The sequence below is a fragment of the Anarhichas minor genome, unplaced genomic scaffold, assembly GCF_050575085.1.
Source record: "Anarhichas minor isolate MPS153535 unplaced genomic scaffold, ASM5057508v1 ptg000033l, whole genome shotgun sequence".
NCBI lineage: Eukaryota > Metazoa > Chordata > Actinopteri > Perciformes > Anarhichadidae > Anarhichas > Anarhichas minor.
The window spans coordinates 3,355,499-3,373,828 of NW_027466479.1; the positions used below are offsets into that span (position 1 = coordinate 3,355,499).

At 41.2% G+C, this 18,330-nt stretch overlaps 1 protein-coding gene across 1 annotated transcript in view; it reads right to left on the minus strand.

Annotated features, from left to right (window-relative positions):
- The window catches only part of epb41a (erythrocyte membrane protein band 4.1a), a 50,953-nt gene extending 33,238 nt beyond the window's left edge, over positions 1 to 17,715 (minus strand). The window contains exons 1-13 of the mRNA XM_076105723.1: positions 17,404 to 17,715; positions 15,647 to 15,925; positions 13,238 to 13,342; positions 13,030 to 13,072; positions 12,853 to 12,928; positions 12,142 to 12,360; positions 11,493 to 11,580; positions 8,537 to 8,689; positions 8,300 to 8,397; positions 7,995 to 8,170; positions 4,474 to 4,718; positions 2,363 to 2,437; positions 1,199 to 1,246 (exon numbers count right to left, since the gene is read on the minus strand). Coding sequence (XP_075961838.1) covers positions 1,199 to 1,246; positions 2,363 to 2,437; positions 4,474 to 4,718; positions 7,995 to 8,170; positions 8,300 to 8,397; positions 8,537 to 8,689; positions 11,493 to 11,580; positions 12,142 to 12,360; positions 12,853 to 12,928; positions 13,030 to 13,072; positions 13,238 to 13,342; positions 15,647 to 15,925; positions 17,404 to 17,715 — 1,917 coding nt within the window. The remainder of the gene's footprint in view (positions 1 to 1,198; positions 1,247 to 2,362; positions 2,438 to 4,473; positions 4,719 to 7,994; positions 8,171 to 8,299; positions 8,398 to 8,536; positions 8,690 to 11,492; positions 11,581 to 12,141; positions 12,361 to 12,852; positions 12,929 to 13,029; positions 13,073 to 13,237; positions 13,343 to 15,646; positions 15,926 to 17,403) is intronic.
- Between the last annotated feature and the right edge of the window lie 615 nt (positions 17,716 to 18,330).

Below are 18,330 nucleotides of genomic sequence, written 5' to 3' on the forward strand. Positions count from 1 at the left end.
AAGAGTTTATTGGTGAGCACATACCAGATGTAAACACATCTGTGTGTCACACATCTGTTTATTATGATGGGGAATTAAATAAACACTGTCATAGTTTTGCATAAAATTATGACTTTATTCTTAAAATATCACAACTTTTGTTGTAATGTTCTGGCTTAATTCTCATAACATTATGACGTTTGGCCCTAATACTAGCATAATAATAGCTAATACTACTAATAATAGCAGAGACAACTTCAACTGTAAAATGTCCTGTTCAGTACATACTGTGGTCAAAATGAGAAAATATAGCCAAATAACCTACTCCTCCCTATACTATTGCTTTATACTATGGGTTAATGTTAAAAATAATTGTATTATTGCCAGACTCTCACACATTGCTATCGAATATGTTTACATCATGTCCCACCATGACTTATGAGCGGCTTTGATGAAAACAAAAAGCTGCTGTAAAATCAAGCATTTCTCCTGTCACAGAAATTTCAGCAAAATCCTGGAGGGACTGATTCAATCAGCAAAAGCTTGTAACAACCAAACATCATTTTGTTAACAAGCATGTTTGCTTCTGGAGAAGTAGAAACCATGTTATATACAAGAAAAACACTTTATTTGTCAGAAAGCTGCAGGGAATGACAGTGACTTAAAGGAAAAGTGTGTAACATTTAGGGTGCTCTATTGACGGAAGTGGAATATTATTTATTATGTTGTCTTTAGTGTATAATCTCCTGAACATTGGAATCATTGTGTTTTCGTTACCTTAGAATGAGCCGTTAATATCTACAAAGGGGGCTGCCGTGTTTCTACAGTAGCCCAGAAAGGACAAACCAGAGGGACATTCCTATTTTCCTGTTTTTCCGTCAGCCACTGTAGCTCTACTACACACTTGGCACACAGGATAAGTTTCAGTTGGTTGCAATCTGCAACCTCACTACTAGACGCCACCAAATCCTACACACTAGACCTTTAATAACAACTTTGCACAATGGAGTGATTCTCCTTGGACATGGACAAGCCTTCACAGAGACACAAACAGCCAGAAATCATGAAGAAATCAAGAGATTAAAGCACTTGGTGTCTCTGCACTGGAGAATAGCACTGGCAATCAACAGACAAGCAAATTAAAAGTCTCTTCATGTGTAATTGATGACGGGATGAGGATGGTGAGTCAGCAGGAGCACCGGCTCAGGAGCATGCTAACCTTCCTCACTCGCACCATCTCCATCTTTGCTTTGTCCTGAGGAGAGTGCTGCTCCACCATCAGAGGAAACACAGAGTTATTGGATGTTAAGGTCCCATTGCAGTCCCAATCTAACAAACCATTTGACATAACATACAACTTCACCATCCCAATTGTACTGAAAAAAAGTTTACTATTGCTGTTTTTGTCAAAAAATGTTAATCATGAGAAAATATTTTGAGCTGTGTGCCATAAACTCTCAAATAAAAACCAGCATTAAAATGATGGCCAAGTGGCTATTATAAACAAATAAATGGATGTTCCTAAGAAACAAAATAACTATTATGTGTACTATAGAAGCTTATGGTAAACTCAGCTTAATAGACATTTTCACATCACTCTAGCATTTCACTTATTAGAAGAAATACTGTTTTAATTCACTAAGGACTTCCAGTCCCTTCTACTCTGCCATTCTTTTGATTGGTGTAAAGCTACTGCAAATAAAAGGCTAAAGAGTGACTTTTATGACGCTACTATGAGACAGTATAACTCGGTCAGCCCTTCCTTATTAATTCCCATTGTTGGCAATAATGTTAATTAATGATCAGGACAGATTTTGGGCAATATTTTCTACATTTCTTTATATTTATATAATATATATCTTCACATATTACATTCACTGGATTTGCTAAAAACAGAGTTTTTGTCTGGCCATCAACGGACAACGGTCTTCGGTAAAATGTATAATATCACAGTATGCATAGTGTGCATCTTGATTTACAATTAAATGTATGGCAATATAGAACAATTATTAAAGTTATTAAATAAAAACTGCAAAATGAAAGCAACTGGAAATAGTTAGCAGAGTAGTGAGTGTGACATACTGTGCTGTTGCTGATGGGACTACTGCTGTGGACATATACACTATATTGACATATACATTAGTATTTGATCATTTTTACCCTCAAAGATTTTTTTTGTATCCCTGTTTTGTGAAATATTCTTGCTCACCATATACATATACATACCGCTATATTTTGTTCTATATTGCTGTAATTTCTTTAATATCACATACAGTATACCAGTCATGGTAATGCTCTACTGTATCGATTTTTCTTCTAGTTTTTCTCTAGTTTCAGGTGGTTCAACTCTGGTTCAGTTTGATCATGCGTCAAGCAAACAAACCTGGCTCTTTTTCTCTCTCTCTCCATTGGCGGTGGTCACAGAGGGCGAGTGCCTCCGCTCTCTCCTGGCCACTGACTGGTAGCACAGACAAAGCTCACACATCAGGATCAATTCCAGGCACGACCAGGAATAAACATTCCACAGAACAATTCTGTTTCCATTAAGAGCTAAAATGTTCATTTTAAAATAAAGAAACACCTCAACCCCATCAAACCGGGTGCTGGTAGCCTTGGAACTCTTGGTCGAAGGAGGTGACTTGTTCAATTCATCTATCTCTATTTATTAGGGCCCCTGATGAAGACACACGTCAAAACGTTGGGCTTTTGATTCAGCACAATATTGTTAAAATAAATAAAGAGATGAGATTGTCCTTTTCATCGATACCAGCTACACTTACCGCTAAATTATATATGTTCCTCTTGTACACTGTGTGACGCATTTCTCTGTACCAGCACACGTCATACTGTACAGTGAGGTATATTAGCTTCCATGTAACCACTAGTTCAACATTCTTTTGCAAAGCAAACAAATGTGTGGAAAAATTCCTTTAGGGCGGGCCATTAGTTTTTACTTGCTAAAAAAAAGGGATATGTACAGTTTGGAGGATTGAAAGGTGTTAAAACCTGTAGCAATGAAACAAGGCCTACATATGCAACTCCGGTTCTATGTATTCTGGATGACCGCCAGAGGCTGCACTTAACACTGGATGTAATCCATCTTGTGCATTTGTGGATCTCCTCAATGCATAGCTGAGTGGACAGCACAAAACAAGTAGCTTCGCAATCCTTGAAGGTGTGTCATCTTTGTCTGCCAAACAGTCCATTTTCTTGGCCTTTTTTCAAGTCTGTGGTACCCCTAGGTTTACCTGGCCCACCAGGTGGTTTGTATACTGAACCATCTGAGAAGCTGGCATCGGAAACTGTGTGAGGCAGGTGATTTGATGAACCATCTGTCAATCAAACTCTGAAGCCAGTCAGGAACGAAGCAAAAGCAATCGTCAGGGAGCAATGAATTAACAACAAAAAATAACTTGTCTCCTGCTAATGGGGAAAAAACAAATATACGGCGACTATCAGCAATTGTAATTCTGAAGCAAGACTTGACAATCACTGCAAGTACGCAAAAGTTTAGAAGAAACCTGAAAAACGGCGAACTTAAAAACGGCGAAAAAGATGAACTTACTTGAAGCAACAATAGAGAATTTGTACTTTTCTAGCCGAGCTTCAGAGTTAGCGAAGACACCTGCCTTACCCTTTCTGTAATGTCAGGTGCTGAGAGCACCAGCGAATCACCAGTCTGTCAGCTAAGAGATACGAGTGTAGCCATGGTTGCCTAATTGCAGCCCTTGGAGGATGAAACCGTAACTCCAACCAAGCTCGTGAAGAGACACTGGTTATCTGCTTTTTTAAAGCTTTTAGTTTCAACCTGCATTCGCGGGTTACCTGCGAGAAGCTACAAGGGATAAATATGAAGACGTGGGCTTATCTGGGACGGGACTGCCCTACGTCATCCTAGGTCATATGTGAATTTATTTATATTAAATACTCGACCTGCGCATGGCGAGATGGATAACATCCAGAGTTTAGCACTGTCTCTGGCAGTCAGGAAGAATGAAACAATGTTTTTAAAAACTTTCCACCTGTGGAGGAAGGCAAATTACAATTCTGAAAACAGTGACCTTACAAGTCAAGTGGCCTTTTTGCTTTCTTATTATTGTATAACTCAATATTTAACTTTTTGCATACAGTAGCATACATTTCATCTCACCATATATTCATGCCTGAGTCAGTGGCTCTGAGTATGGATCTATGAGTACTTGTTTGAATTAACTAACTAACAAACTCAATCCCTCAATGGTGGCCAGGTGCCCTCCTTAAATGTTTACCGTAAACTATATGGCACTCATACAGTGTGCATAAATGGGACAGTTGTGTATTTTCATGACTTCATTTCTAATTTGACCAGTGGGAAAAAGACTGTATTTCATTATTAATAACCTCTTCTGTCTGGCCCCGGCCCTGATCTCTGGTTATAGATGCCCTGTAACCTCCCTTTTTTCTTCAATAATGAACAGAATAAAAACTGGTGACGTAAAGGACTGTGTCCACTACCTTGATTTCTGGAGTGGACTCTGGTCTGGGGCTGTGTCTCTTGGTGTACTCTGCTGGCTGACCCTCTGCCTTCACTTCTACCTTCCTGTCTGCAGAGCGATGGCCTCTGGGTGTAGAGCGGTGGTGGTCAGAGCGAAGCAGGGTGGGTAGCAGTGGTGAGGGAGCTGCCTCCCCAGGAGACACCGGTGACATAACGGGGGCGCTGACTGGACGAGTGGATTTATTGTCGGGAGTGGATGCCATGGCTGGATTGGACAGAGAGGAAAGACAGCTCACTTTAAGAAACACAAGGAAAGGATGTCATGTATTATTGTGGTATCTGCAGCTTCTGGACTTTCTTTTTTTTTGACTTTTTCTAAATAACTTTAATTATATCTAATTATATATAACTCTGACTTTCATGTATGTTAGGCCCAGTTTCCAGCATGCCCTCTATTGTCTGCATTAAGATTTCATTCAACTCTAAACATGAGGTGTCATGTTTGACATTCTGTCAAACTGATATAGTAATAATGTCCATACATTCATCAATTCATTCACTAATTCACTTATCCGGATCTGGGCTGCTGTTGCCCAGTCGCCCTTCTCCCCAGCCACGTCATCCTGCACTGCCTGCATATGGTAGACCCGAGAAGTTCCCAGGCTAGATGGGCTGTAGAATCCCATCCAGCATGCTCTTGGTCTGCCCTTTTCTGTGTTCATGTTCTGCACCCTCCAATAAAGTTTGGAAAGACCATCAAACATCATTTAATAAAAATGTGGGGAGCTAATGGCAGGAACACAATTTCTTTATTGGACTAGAAAAGCGAAGAGCAAAGAGATGGTGTCAAACAGTCAGTTGAGGCCCCCATCCTAAAAGCCCCACATATACAGAGTTGTACCACACAACTGCTCCTACTGCCAACGTTCAGCTCATTACCCTCCATGGCAGCATTGAGTTATTTCACGCAGAGAGTGCTCTTACTGGAAATGAAGCAGAGGAGTAGGGTGTGGGATTGGACTTCAATGAGAAGCAAAATTGTATTCAGTTTAATAAAACAGCCAATTCTGTAGCACACACAGCAGCTAGAACAAGGTCCCGATCAGTTCACATCTCCAGCAAATGGAGAAGAGAAATAGCAGATTGTTAAACCTATTCCCATTTGTACACATGCCAAAGTCAGCCCTGTAGTCAAAAAGATTTCCCTTTGCTATATCATACAAGTAACCTAAAGCCTTATTAGATCACACCCAATGGTGACATTATGTATGGACAGTATTTGCACTGTTCCTTGCTGGGGTGGTATCGTCACAACTGGTGAGGGCAGCAGGCTCAACAAGCGTCAGTGGCAGTCAGTGGATAACCTCTGTCACCCTCTCCATGACGAGACGAGGCAGATGGGCAGCTTCTTCTGTCACCTCATCAACCCACCCAGGTGCAAAACAAGCTTCAGGCTCTTGTTTGTGCTCACTGCCATCAGACTATATAAAGCAGAGGAGATCTCTTTGAAAAGCCAGCATTAACCAGACCGCTGTCACTTTACCTTCTACCTCTGGCTTTACTTGCTCTTTTATAGTTTCTATACTTCTATTGTATTTACCTCTATTATTATTACTATTTACTACTCTATTTATCTGAAATTATTTCTGCTTTTGCGTTGCTGCAACACCTGCATTTCCCCTTTGGAGATCACTAAAGGCTCATCTGATCTTATTTTTTCACATTCAATAGCTTTAATTGTAACTGGCGAAGTCTGCTTTTCCCATGTGGGATTCAGATGTTGCACCCATGCCCAAGGGATTCCTGTCCTGTGGTATATGACAACAAAGTGTTGACTGTCTATTTTATTAAAACAACACAGTGCGATCATTTCTCTCCCACTGTTTGTGTGGCTGTAAAGATATGCGTGACAGAGCTGGAGTATAAGACTGCATACAGCCAGAATAGACGTTGTTCATAAGTGTGTCTGTTTCAACAGACTACATAGCCTGGGGTATGTTTGAAACAAACTGATTAGTACAAAGTCTCATTTGACCAAAGCAGAACTGTTTCTATCTGAGGATAACCTTGCACACTTCCACACAGATCTCTGTCAAAGAGATTGTGGTGTTACACTCTGAAAAATGACGATAGTAGTGTAAAGAATGAAAAAAGAGCGAGAGAGAGAAGTTCAAATCCTGCCTACTTTCTAACCTCTGCACACCTAGCAATGCTAATATATGCAAATTACATTTTCAATTAGTCTCTCAGGTCTGCAGAGGATTGGTTCTAGCCTGCCCTCCATCCTGGTTTCACCTCCAGAGTCAGGAAACGGGCTGGAAAGATCACTGCGGACCCGTCACAGCCTGGACACAAGCGTTCCAACTCCTCCCCTCTGGTAGGCGCTACAGAGCTCTGTACGCCAAAACCACCAGATACAGGAACAGCTTCTTTCCACTGGCCGTCACGCTCATGAACAATTAATCAGACATACTGCACTACTACCTCTGTTTGCACTATTACCACCACTTGCACTATCACCTCAATTCCATTGCCATTGTTTATAGGTTTATGTTCACATGTGTGTATATATATATATATATATATACACACTTTTTTTTGGGATATATATTTATACTTATATTGTATATAGCTGTTAAATGTTTATACCTACATCTGTTTTTTGCTGCCCATTTTTTATTCTTATATTTTTTTTCTTGTTTATTGTAAAATAGTGTTTGTACATTGAGAGCGGAGTGGAAACCAGAGACACATTCCATGTATGCGTATTTTTTAACCAACTTTAGTTCTGATCATAAATACCAAATTCATTCCTTTTCAAAATGTTAACCCTTTAAATGGCACTTTTTGATATGATGCTGTTTTTAAATTTCAAAAAACTATTTTGAATTATTTTGTTTATCATAATGTACACATGCACACACACACACACACGCACACACACACACACACACACACACACACACACACACACACTCTTTCCGACATTCAGATATCAACACACAAGCGCTCTAGTTGTATACATTTGCTAAGTTGGCCTGCAGTGCTCCCTAATACAGCAGCGATGTCCCGCTTGGAAACTTGGAAAATAGCCCAAAACAAACATGAGAAAATGACTCAATGTGATACAAAACAGTAAAAACTACAACTTTGAAGCCAGGGCTCTAGAATGAAGGCCTGATATCATGCTGTAATGGCTCATGGTTTTCTCTTTAGTTCAAAGACACGTGAATCAGAGCAAACGAAAAGAAGCCATGAGAACCACTTGCTCTGGGCTAATATGCTCATGCAATCACACTTTCATGAAGGCAAACAAGTAAAGCCCGACAAAGATGCACACACCACACACACGTAGTTCCATAGCCTATACTGTAACTGTAACTCATTTACAGAAATGTTCTGAACCTAGGAGGTATATTCTATCGAACCTGAAGGCCTCAGGCCATGAGCGTATTTCTATCTCTCTTACTGCACAACCCCCCCCCCCCCCCCCCACACACACACACACACACACACTCCTACAGCAGGTGCAACAGTGTACCTTCATCCAGGCTGCGAGAGTTCCTCTTGCTGGAGGAGCGCTGGAACAGAGGAGCTGGTCTGTCGATCAGAGAGCTTGCCTGTCTGGTCTGAGCCTGAGTCCGACCGCTGTAGCGAAACTTAGAGCCCAACGCCAGGAACGTCCTGGGAGTGGTGGCCATCTCAGTGGAAGTCAGCCTGCAGACAAAGATCACTGATACTGATCTTCCGATCTGACTCTGGGTCAGGCAGCGAACAAGCATATTTAGCGAAATGTCCACACTTAAACGCTGCACAGGCACGATAACAAAGTGACTTCAAGAATACCTGAAGAAGGTGTGATGTTCTACACACACTTTCCACAGCTTCTTGGCCGCCTTGTAATTGGGTAGTTTGAAGCCAATTGCACTCTCATAATGTTCCACCTGTTGAAACAAGAGAAATAAACCCACTAAAAAGATAACTGATGAAATGATGTTCATGGTGTCATGGTTAAGGTGAGTTCAGTGATAAATAAATAATGAACAGATTTTACAGGTGGATGGATATGAAAACAGCCTGTACCTCTGACGGTCTTATTTTGATGAAGAAGCTGCTGCGTTTGTAGGAGACCTTGAGGACTTTGGGCCAGGGGAAACGGTTGATCCTCAGTTTATCTTTGTAAACCATCAGACCACTGGAGCAAACCCCCAGCATGATGTCAACACCATCCAGATCCTAACAGAGACACCCAGGGAGACAGAAAGATTCCCATTAACCAGACACTTCAGAAAGCCAAGACCTTCTGAGGGAGCCTGGAATGAACAACAAACATAAAGTAACATCTTGAGTTTCTGAAGGTGAGTTCCACCACAAGGCTTCTTCAGCCTCAGTCTGTTGGAGAGATAACCACCATTCCTCCTAATGATGATTTGATCGTGATGGTGCAGAGTGCTGTGTAAAGGGCGACGTACGTCATTGCAGGTTGACGTGAGTTTTATCACATCTCCTCACTGGATCAGCACATACTGGCTCCTCTCTTTCTGTCTATATCATGATTTAGCGTGTGCTATCGGCTTCAATTAACATGCGTCAAATCATGCGTTACCTTGCAACATGGGAGGTTCACACCTAAGCTGTTTGGTTTGACTCCTTCAGCCAGGTCCATGAAGACTGGTGCAGTGCCTTTGTGGTGTAAAAGCAAAGTACACCAACCACTTCATTTTGTGATAGTAAATGTGATTTTAGGTTCACACCTCTCTTGTTTTTAGAGACCCTGTGGTGGGTTGGCCCGTTTGATTCTGTTCATTTTGGCTGTCCATCAAACTCTGGTATGGACCAAAGAATTGGACCGAGACCACCTAAAAAGGTGAGTCTGGTGTGGTACAGGTCCAGTCTGCACTAATAATTCTCATAATTCGGGATTTTTTCGTGAGCTCTTAGATAATTAAACACATCAGTTAAAGTGCAGCATGACCTGTCCCTGTAGTGCTGATGATGCTGGATGATGTCACCAAAACTTTCCAATGAATGAGTAACCAATCAGTCCATATGACGTCATGCTTATTTCTGGGTTTGTTTGTGAAATGAACCGCACCAGAACTAAAAGGCAACAAGGGCTCCTCTTCTGTCTTGGTTCCTGGTCTGTTTTTATGCAGATCATAACACTATTTGGAGCTCATCAACTAAACCGTTCAGTATCCAGCCCCTTCATTTCAATTCATCAGATACAGATTTCTTATCTTCAGGCATTCTCACTTCCAGGTTTCTGCCTTATCAGCCAACTAAAGGTGATCACAGATCTGAAGAGAATCATTGAGTTGGTGCTATTTACAACTTAACTTTAGTTTTGACACTTGCAAATGTTGTAAGTTGATTTGATAAGGCTCGAAGAAGATTTTCTGTAAGCTGATTCAATACAGGATTTAGGTTCTATAAAATTCTATCAAAACCAAATTTAGCTTAAACATAATCATGTTATTGCTTTTCCAATTAATTGTAAATACTAATAAAGTCTGGCTTTGCAACAGGTCCCGCCCTGACGAATGATGACATTGTAATTTTTACACACATTTTACGTGTGAACGGTTTATTCTAAGACTCCCTCAAAGTGCTTCTAATAGTGGTGATCAGTACACACCATGCGTTTGAAATGTTTACTACTGTATAGTATGTACTACTACAAATGATAATCCATGTTAATCTTCAGCAGTTGTTTCGTGATGCAGCTTCCTTGTACAGCTCACCATCATCCACAGAGGGGCAGTATATTCCGTAGCTCCATAGCTGTTTAAAACCCTGTTCTGACATAAACAGATTGACCTGATTTCAGCTGTTCACAAGTCACATGTCTCCTTGCTTTTCAGGCCAAGCATGCATGCTTCTCTGATGCATGACATTACAATACTAACAGACAAAGCAGCAAACACATGATATGTATTTCTTCTTTTTACATCTATGCTGTTTGTTGTCACGGAGAATTGAAAGGCTGATCAAGTGGATTGTGTCTTCTATTTGATCGATGACGGATACTTGGATCTAAAGGATGACCTGCTATAGTAAATGGACTGTACTTGTACAGCGCTTTTCTAGTATTCCAACCACTCAAAGTGCTCAAACACAACATGTTTATTCACCCATTTACATCCATTGTTTCCCATTCATTCAAGTGTCTTGCCCAAGGACACATCAACATGGACTAGTGGAGCCGGGGATCGAACTGCCGATCCTCTGATTGAAGGATGACCCTGCTCTACCACTGAGCCACAGTCGTCCCTTCACCTGACTACTCGCCCCTCACTACTTACTATGCACTTTGTCAAGCATTTAGCAACTAAGAGGGCGTAGGTTGGTGGGGACATATAGAAAGTGGGGGGTCTGGAGGTCCTCCCCCAGGAAACATTGATGTCAAACTTTCATTCTGGGGAAGTTTTCTGCATCCATTTATGGTGTAATGTGTATATTTATGTAAAGGCAAACACTAAGCTCAGTAAGGCTCTCAGGCATGCTGTATTGCTATCAAATATCTATTGTCCAGATCAACTTCTCTCCTTCTCTTCTTCAGCACACAAGATTGACTCTTCCTTCTGCTTTTGTCTTTTGTTTGGGAAGGAACCTCTTTAAATGTTAATGTGGCATCTATTCACCTCCATGATACATGAATTCATTTGAACTCATGTACTTTTATAGCTCATATCAGGCAGATTATGTTCAAAACTCTCAGCACACATAGTCATACAATTTCAAGAAAAAGTCTACCTGCTCTCTAAAACCCTTGTGATCAGACATAAATCTCACTATTGTGTGTCTTATTGTCGACACAATTGTTCACCACCTCTGATAAAATGCAGGCTGGATCCACTTTATCATCAATATTCATGCCAGCAGTCTTTTTTTTGCTAGTGAGCCATAGCTATTCCATAAGAACCTTTAAATTGTAAAATATATAAGTCAATTAAAATATAAAATCGAACTACACTCAAAATATTGACAGGGACATTACCAATCATATGCAAACCTACATCCTACATCCTGTGCTCACCTTGGCCTGGTGGAGGTCCACTCCGTACATGGAGAGTTTCTTGGCATTCTCCAGGAACATCAGGTCTGCCTGGGCTGGACTCATTGACCTGCCACAACACCACAGCAGCAATCCCACAAAATGTCTCGTTACTGTTACTGTTAAGAGGCTGTGATATGAATACTGAAAGTGGTTCGGATTTTGAGAGTCATCATTTACATTTAAGGTATCAGGATGGAAGATTTTATTGAATCACTCAAAGAAGTGCTTTTTTAGAAGAGCAGGGAAAGTGTATCTTCCCCTCATCTTCCCTTGTAATAGAGTCCAAGTGTAGTTCATACATAATACATTATTGGAGTTGGTTCTGTTGAGTGGAGTACTCAAAAGTTAAAGTGAGGTGTATTTACTCAAGCGCTATAATTTAGTACATATTTTTCATTATCACTTAGTAATTTCATTCATACGACTTTAAATACTTTAGAGGCAGGTGCACCATCATCATCAGTACTTTTATTCCAGATACTTAAGTGCACTTTGCAGACAATAGTTATGTACTTTTACTTATGTAACATTTTGAATACAGAGTTTGACTTGTACCATAATTGTTTTACGAATCCACTTAATTGGTGGATTGGGTCAAGAATATGGAACACCGAGGCAGAGTTCTGACCTGTATGTGCGGTGAAGCTCCATCATCTTGTCTTCCAGCTCCTTGGTCTGACCCTGGGCCATTTTCATATCCTTAGTGTATTCGTTGCCGTGAACCTCAGGGTCGTACTCGCCCAGCTCCGACTGCAGGGCGTAGGAGCCCAGCAGGGACAGGGTGACAAAGGAGCAGGGAAGGCGGCCCTGCAGGATGTCCTTCCGCAGCTGGAGACACAGGTAATACCTGCAATGCACAAAAATGGATAATATGGACTCTGTATGGGACTATAGATTCATAATATTGTAATACAATATGTTTGATTGAAAAGGATTCATTGTGATCTTGTATTCAATCAGCTTGGAGGAACATGTCCAACATGTGTTTCAGCTCATGCCCAGCAAGCTAGAGCCACTGTTGCTGACTTCCAGAGTTTTAACACCAACGTGGAAACTTTTTATTTTAAACAAGGGTCAAATTTTGAGAAAAAATTAATATTAGCTTTTCATCATACTTCATCGATTGTTTTAATGGCACTTACTGTCTTGGTTTGTTAGTTATATGATCGGACCCCTTCATCATTATCCTTAAAAATCACAGAAATCTCTGAATACGCCACGTAATGTTTTCATAGCCTATCCTTATCCTCTCATCTGGAGAAATGAATCTGGCATTTGATACAATAAACTGATGTTTGCAGGTAGTAATTGACAAAAACCACAGGGACCCATGTAGTACCTTGTTATGTCTTCAGACAGTTGGGCTGGGTCTGGTGGATAGAATTTCACATTAAAGGTGAAATTATAGTTGGTACCTTGAGAAAGAAAAGGAGAGTGTGATGAAAGAACTGTAAACATGGATTAGAAGCATGTGAATGAGAACAGATGATGCATTTGTGGGTAACGTTCCGCTCACCTTGTACCTGCCTGTGGATCTCCTTGGTTAGGTCCATCCAAGTCTGGTCAAAATAATGAAGGATGTAGCATGATATCATCAAACACTGCTCAGATTATTCTATTCAACACTGAGGGCCACAGGTTACTCTAACCATTAACGCCATTTACATATAAAGAGCTGCCCTCTTCTGATTGCGATTGTTGGAATACTACCCAATGATGCTCACCTTCATGGTGGCCATCTCAAAGATGACCAGGCCATAGTAGTCTTTCTCCAGCAGGTTGAGGTGGTCACAGACCTTCATGAAGAGCTCCTGACCTTTTGCGTGTTTCTGACACACACATGCATTCAGAGAACAAGACACTGAATCATTACAACTTGACATTACATAAAGGACAATGTATTCAGTAATGTGCTGAACATGACCGAGCAGATGGTGAAAACAGCACAGAGGCTCAGGGGAGCGGTCGCTGTCCTACTGGACTGTTTGACAGCTGTCAGGCAGCTGAGGAGAGAACCCAAAACCCTGAGACATACTGGAATCACAAGGAGTCTTTCTTTCCAACTAAACATTAAACCATCTTTGACTGCTGGTTTTATGACAATGGAGGTATTCTGTTGAAGATCCATCAAGGCTTGTTGTTTGAGCTCTAATAGTTCACTATTCTCCTGTTTAAGTTTCAAATTTCAAGTGGTGGTCCATTTAGAATCAGACAAGAAGTTCCTCCAGGAGATCCACAGAAAATAATTCCTGAGTAGATTGTGGACGAAAAGGGGGAGGTCTATCAGATTGGTGTTCATGAAAACGTTGCAGAGCTTTAGGTGTCAGTGACACCAGACAGAGAAGGAAAGCTGTGCTGTCAGTGATTGTATGCGATTCTTAACAGAGGTAGCTGTAGGAATGAAGGAGAAACTCCTCATCACTAATTGGTGTTGCACTGAGGTTAGTTAAATGCTTGAGGAGATATTTAATACTGATTGGTCATCCGTTGGGATTTGGGTTTGTAGGTGGCCTAAACAAACTTTCCAGTGGTTTTACATTTCCGTTGCAGTGCTTGCCGTCCAATGTATGTCATCTGATTCTGTATAGAAGGATTCCCGTTTGAGACGGGGATATGGTGGAAAGAGTCAGGATTATTTGGTTGTTGTAAATCTCTGCATGTAGGAAGGTGGCCTTTGCTGATTGCAGGATGGTTTTTAGGTTGTGATCAAGAATGGAGGTGTTCCATTGAGGCAATGTTTCCAAGATAAAAGATAATGAGGAAACGTTGGAATTGGGTGCCTTTGTGTTAGCTTTGTGTGTCTTTGTCCAGTGGAGGAGACAAGCTGAGTATTCTATTGATATGGGTTTAGAGGGACCTGGGGATAATGGTTGGATGGAGATGATTGTCACAGTATTTGTGAAGATATGGTTGTGTGTTGTTACCCCTTTCTTTCTTGAACCAGAAGCTGAAGTGATCCATGAATGGTTAGTGTAGGGACCAGTGGAGGTCTCCTAAGTCCAATTTCTTAGGTTCATCCACCACCCACTAAATGATTTCATCCTGTATATGAAACCTTCTCCTAGTCCATTTGATCGTGTTTTGGGTTTGGAGAGTGATCTGATTTAGTCAGAACCCGAAGGATGACTTGTAGCCATTTAGAGGCATTACCACTCGAAAAGAGAGTCATGTTGATTTGGTGCTGCAGGACAAATAGTTCCAGAGAGCCATTTTGTCACCTCTGAAAATAGACAGGTGCTGCTTGGTTGGTCGGAGAACATTGGACATGCCACAAATGGGGGTGAGCCTGAAGTTAGTTAAAGAGAGTCTGAGTTAGACACTGGGTGTTTTCCAGTTCCTTTTGGGTTGCCATCTATCAGAACCTGGGTAAGGAAGTGGTATTAGCTGCCGCAAGGTAAGGCATGGGTGTATATAGTATATAGAGACTTGTCAAAGAAGTCTCTGGTTAGCAGTTTTTATGCAATATTTGTGTATAACAGGGCCGCACTTAGCGATTTCTTTCATTATTGATTAATGTGCTGATTATTTTCTTGACCGTTTATTCTATGAAATGTTACAAAATAATAAATCATTGCAGTTTCCCAGAATCCAAGGTACTGTTTTCAAATGTCTTGTTTGTCGTCAGAACAACAGTCCAGAAGCCAAAGATATTCCCTTACATGACAAGAAGAGGAGAAAGTTCTCACATTTCAGAAGCTGGAATCAGGAAATGTGGCATTTTTGCACAAAACATTACTCCAGAAATCGATTCGTTTATTAGCCAGTTGACAAAATGTTAATCAATTTAGCATTTTTAGAAATTGCTAAATCATTTTAAGTGATTATCAAAAAACAAAGGGGAAAGATTTTTGGATTCTAGCTTACCCAGTGTGAGTAGTTATAATAAAATGAATCATATGCTGCAGCCCAAATAAAACTGAACCGTACATGAAAATGAACCTGGTGTAAACTGGATGCTGTATATGACCTGTATATGACCATATTTATGACATGTTAATACTATGAAATTGATTTGCTCTGATACCTTCAACGAAAACCTGTGGCTGCATAAATTAAAATGAAATCATTTAACCATTTGAAATTTTACTTGTGTGCATAATGTATGAAAAAATAAAGATAGAAAAAGCTCTTACATCCAGCTCACACTCATAGAGAGTGTCATCCAGCAGGGTGACTCTGATCTGCATGGTCTTGGGTCGGTGTGGAGCTCTGGGAGCTTTGGACTCCTCCTCTGTCATCTTCTCCTCCTCCTCTCTCTGACTGCCTCCTTCAGGGCCAGACTCCTTCTCCTCCTCCTTCTCCTTGTCCTTATCCTCCTTCTCCAGGGCAGCCTCCTCTATTTTCTCCTTGTCGTTGTCTTTGTCCTTTCCACCCTCCTCCTCTTCAGCTTCTTTGTTCTCTACCTGGACAGCCTGACAAGACACTTTATTACAAAGCAATCTACACACTCTTAAAAATGTGTGTTCCTGTGAAACATTTAGTCTTGACATCCGCAGTTTTACCACTAAACACATCAATCTGTTGTCACTTTTTATGTTTTTGTCTTTGTATGAAGGGAATATTTACTCTTTACTTATTTATATTAATGCTCTGATGAGGCAATTGTATGTTCATGCAAAACCCAATAAACAACACATCTATCTGTTTACAATCAAGTTGAGCCATACATGCATATGTGTGCCTGAATTGTAATCTTAGCAATGATATGTCATGTTTGGCGTTCCTGTAACACTCGTTAACGGTATTTTAAATATGAGCTTTAAAATGTAGCGTTCTGGTTTACTCTGAGAATAACATTAAGTGATAAGACATTTACTTTAAGCAAAAAACTAATTTATTATTCAGTTAAAGGTTAAAGTTTCGCGAGCGAGCAGGTTTAAGCTTCGCGAGCGACTTTTGCTCGCGCGAGAGTGAATTCTGCTCGTGATGTAAAAGCGCTCGTCAAAGTAAAATACGCGCGCGTCTGTTTGATTTTCGCGCGCGCATGGATCTCATTTGCGCTCTCGGATTTTGACAGTGATTTGCCTTCATAGCAACCAGATCCGCGGGTGTTCCGGTTTAACGTTAATGAGTGACCGCGTGAACTGAACCGGAACACGGGGGGGCTGCATGTTTCATCGCGTTATGTTTTTACCTCGTAAATCGCGATACTGACGAACGTTAAAAGTTCCGCATGCAGTGGCAGTCAGCCTTAACCCAGCAAGTCTGAACTGTAACGGAACATAATGTAATTTAAACTTTAACGGAGGGAAAGACGGTGTAGACATCTTAACGCTGATTGGCCAAGACTCGACACGTCACATCAAAGATGTTCTATTGTGAAGATCACCACATCAGCTTTTCTCCTCCTCTCACTCCAATCTGAGAAACGCTGGCTGGCCAGTTGACCCCCCCCAAAAACGGATCTACACGATTCACGTGGATAATATATTTAGATTTTTTACTACACAGCCTGTGTAGCCACTCTGCTGCAGGTTTTCAGATCACATAAGTCTATTCAAACGGTTGTATTATATACAACAAACTTTTAGGATGTTCTGAACAATAATCTCTCACTATATTTTGAATCTATCATTCTTGCCAACTGTATTGATGAATAGTATAGCAAAACACTTTACATACACTGTAACAGCAAATACAAATGAAACGCGTCCCAACCTAAACGTCCTGTCATTCAATGCTTATTCTCTAATAAAGTCAAATAATGACTTTACTGTGAGAAGAGGGGGGCGAGCCTCCTCAGTGATGCAGCCTGAGAGAGAACAGAAACCGTCTCTCTCTCTCTCATGTCTGATGAAAGCATTAGTAAGCAATGTCTAATGAATGATAAGAAGTCATTCATCTAACAGAAAGATGTGTGAAGAGGGCTTCAGATGTACTGTAGACTAACCTGAGCCTCAGCACTGCTCACCGAGTGCTGGTCCAGGGCCACCTCTCCCTCGGTCCTCAGTTCAGGTTCAGGGTCAGCGATGGGGGCTTTAGCTTCTTCTTCTTCCTTGCCGTCCTTCTCTCCCGCCTCACTCTCACACTGCGAGCGCCTCTTCAGGAAGGAGGAGAAGAGGCGGGAGAGGCCTCGACCGGCAGAGTTGCGGTTGCGAGGCCGGAGCTGCTCCTTCTCCGGTGAGGGCGGTCTGGCGTCCTGGCCCGCTTCCTCCTGCTGCCTCGGCTTCTTCTGGTGACTCTCCGCCTCGTCTGTTGTCATGGTAACAGCTGTGGCGATAGAGGACAAAATACATTTAAAAAACAAAACAACAGAACAGCCCTGTGTACAAGCTAATCCAGATCAGACAACCCAAGAACATGTTCATACCAGGTGGAAATGAGCCTTTTACTGACATTATTATTATTATTATGGTGAAGGGTAAATGGATGTACTTGTTTAGTGCTTTTCTAGTCTTCCGACCACTCAAAGTGCTTTAACACTACATGTCATCATTCACCCATTCACACTCATTCATACACTGATGACGGGGGCTACCATGCAAGGTGTCACCTGCCCATCAGGACTAACTAACATTTATACCCATTCATACAATGATTATTATTATGATTATTGTTATTACTATTAGTGTTGTTGTTGTTGTTGTTATTATTATTATTATCCATGAACATGCTAATTGGTTGTTGTTTCAAGAGTTTAGCTGCTGGGCACAACATGTCTCCTACTTCACTGAAAAGACTTTTGTGTGTGTGTGTGTGTGTGTGTGTGTGCGCGTGTGTGTGTGTGTGTGTGTGTGCGTGTGTGTGTGTGTGTGTGTGTACTGGAGGCATCACACCTGTGTGTCACAGTCCAAACACTGGACCATGATCAGCTTTT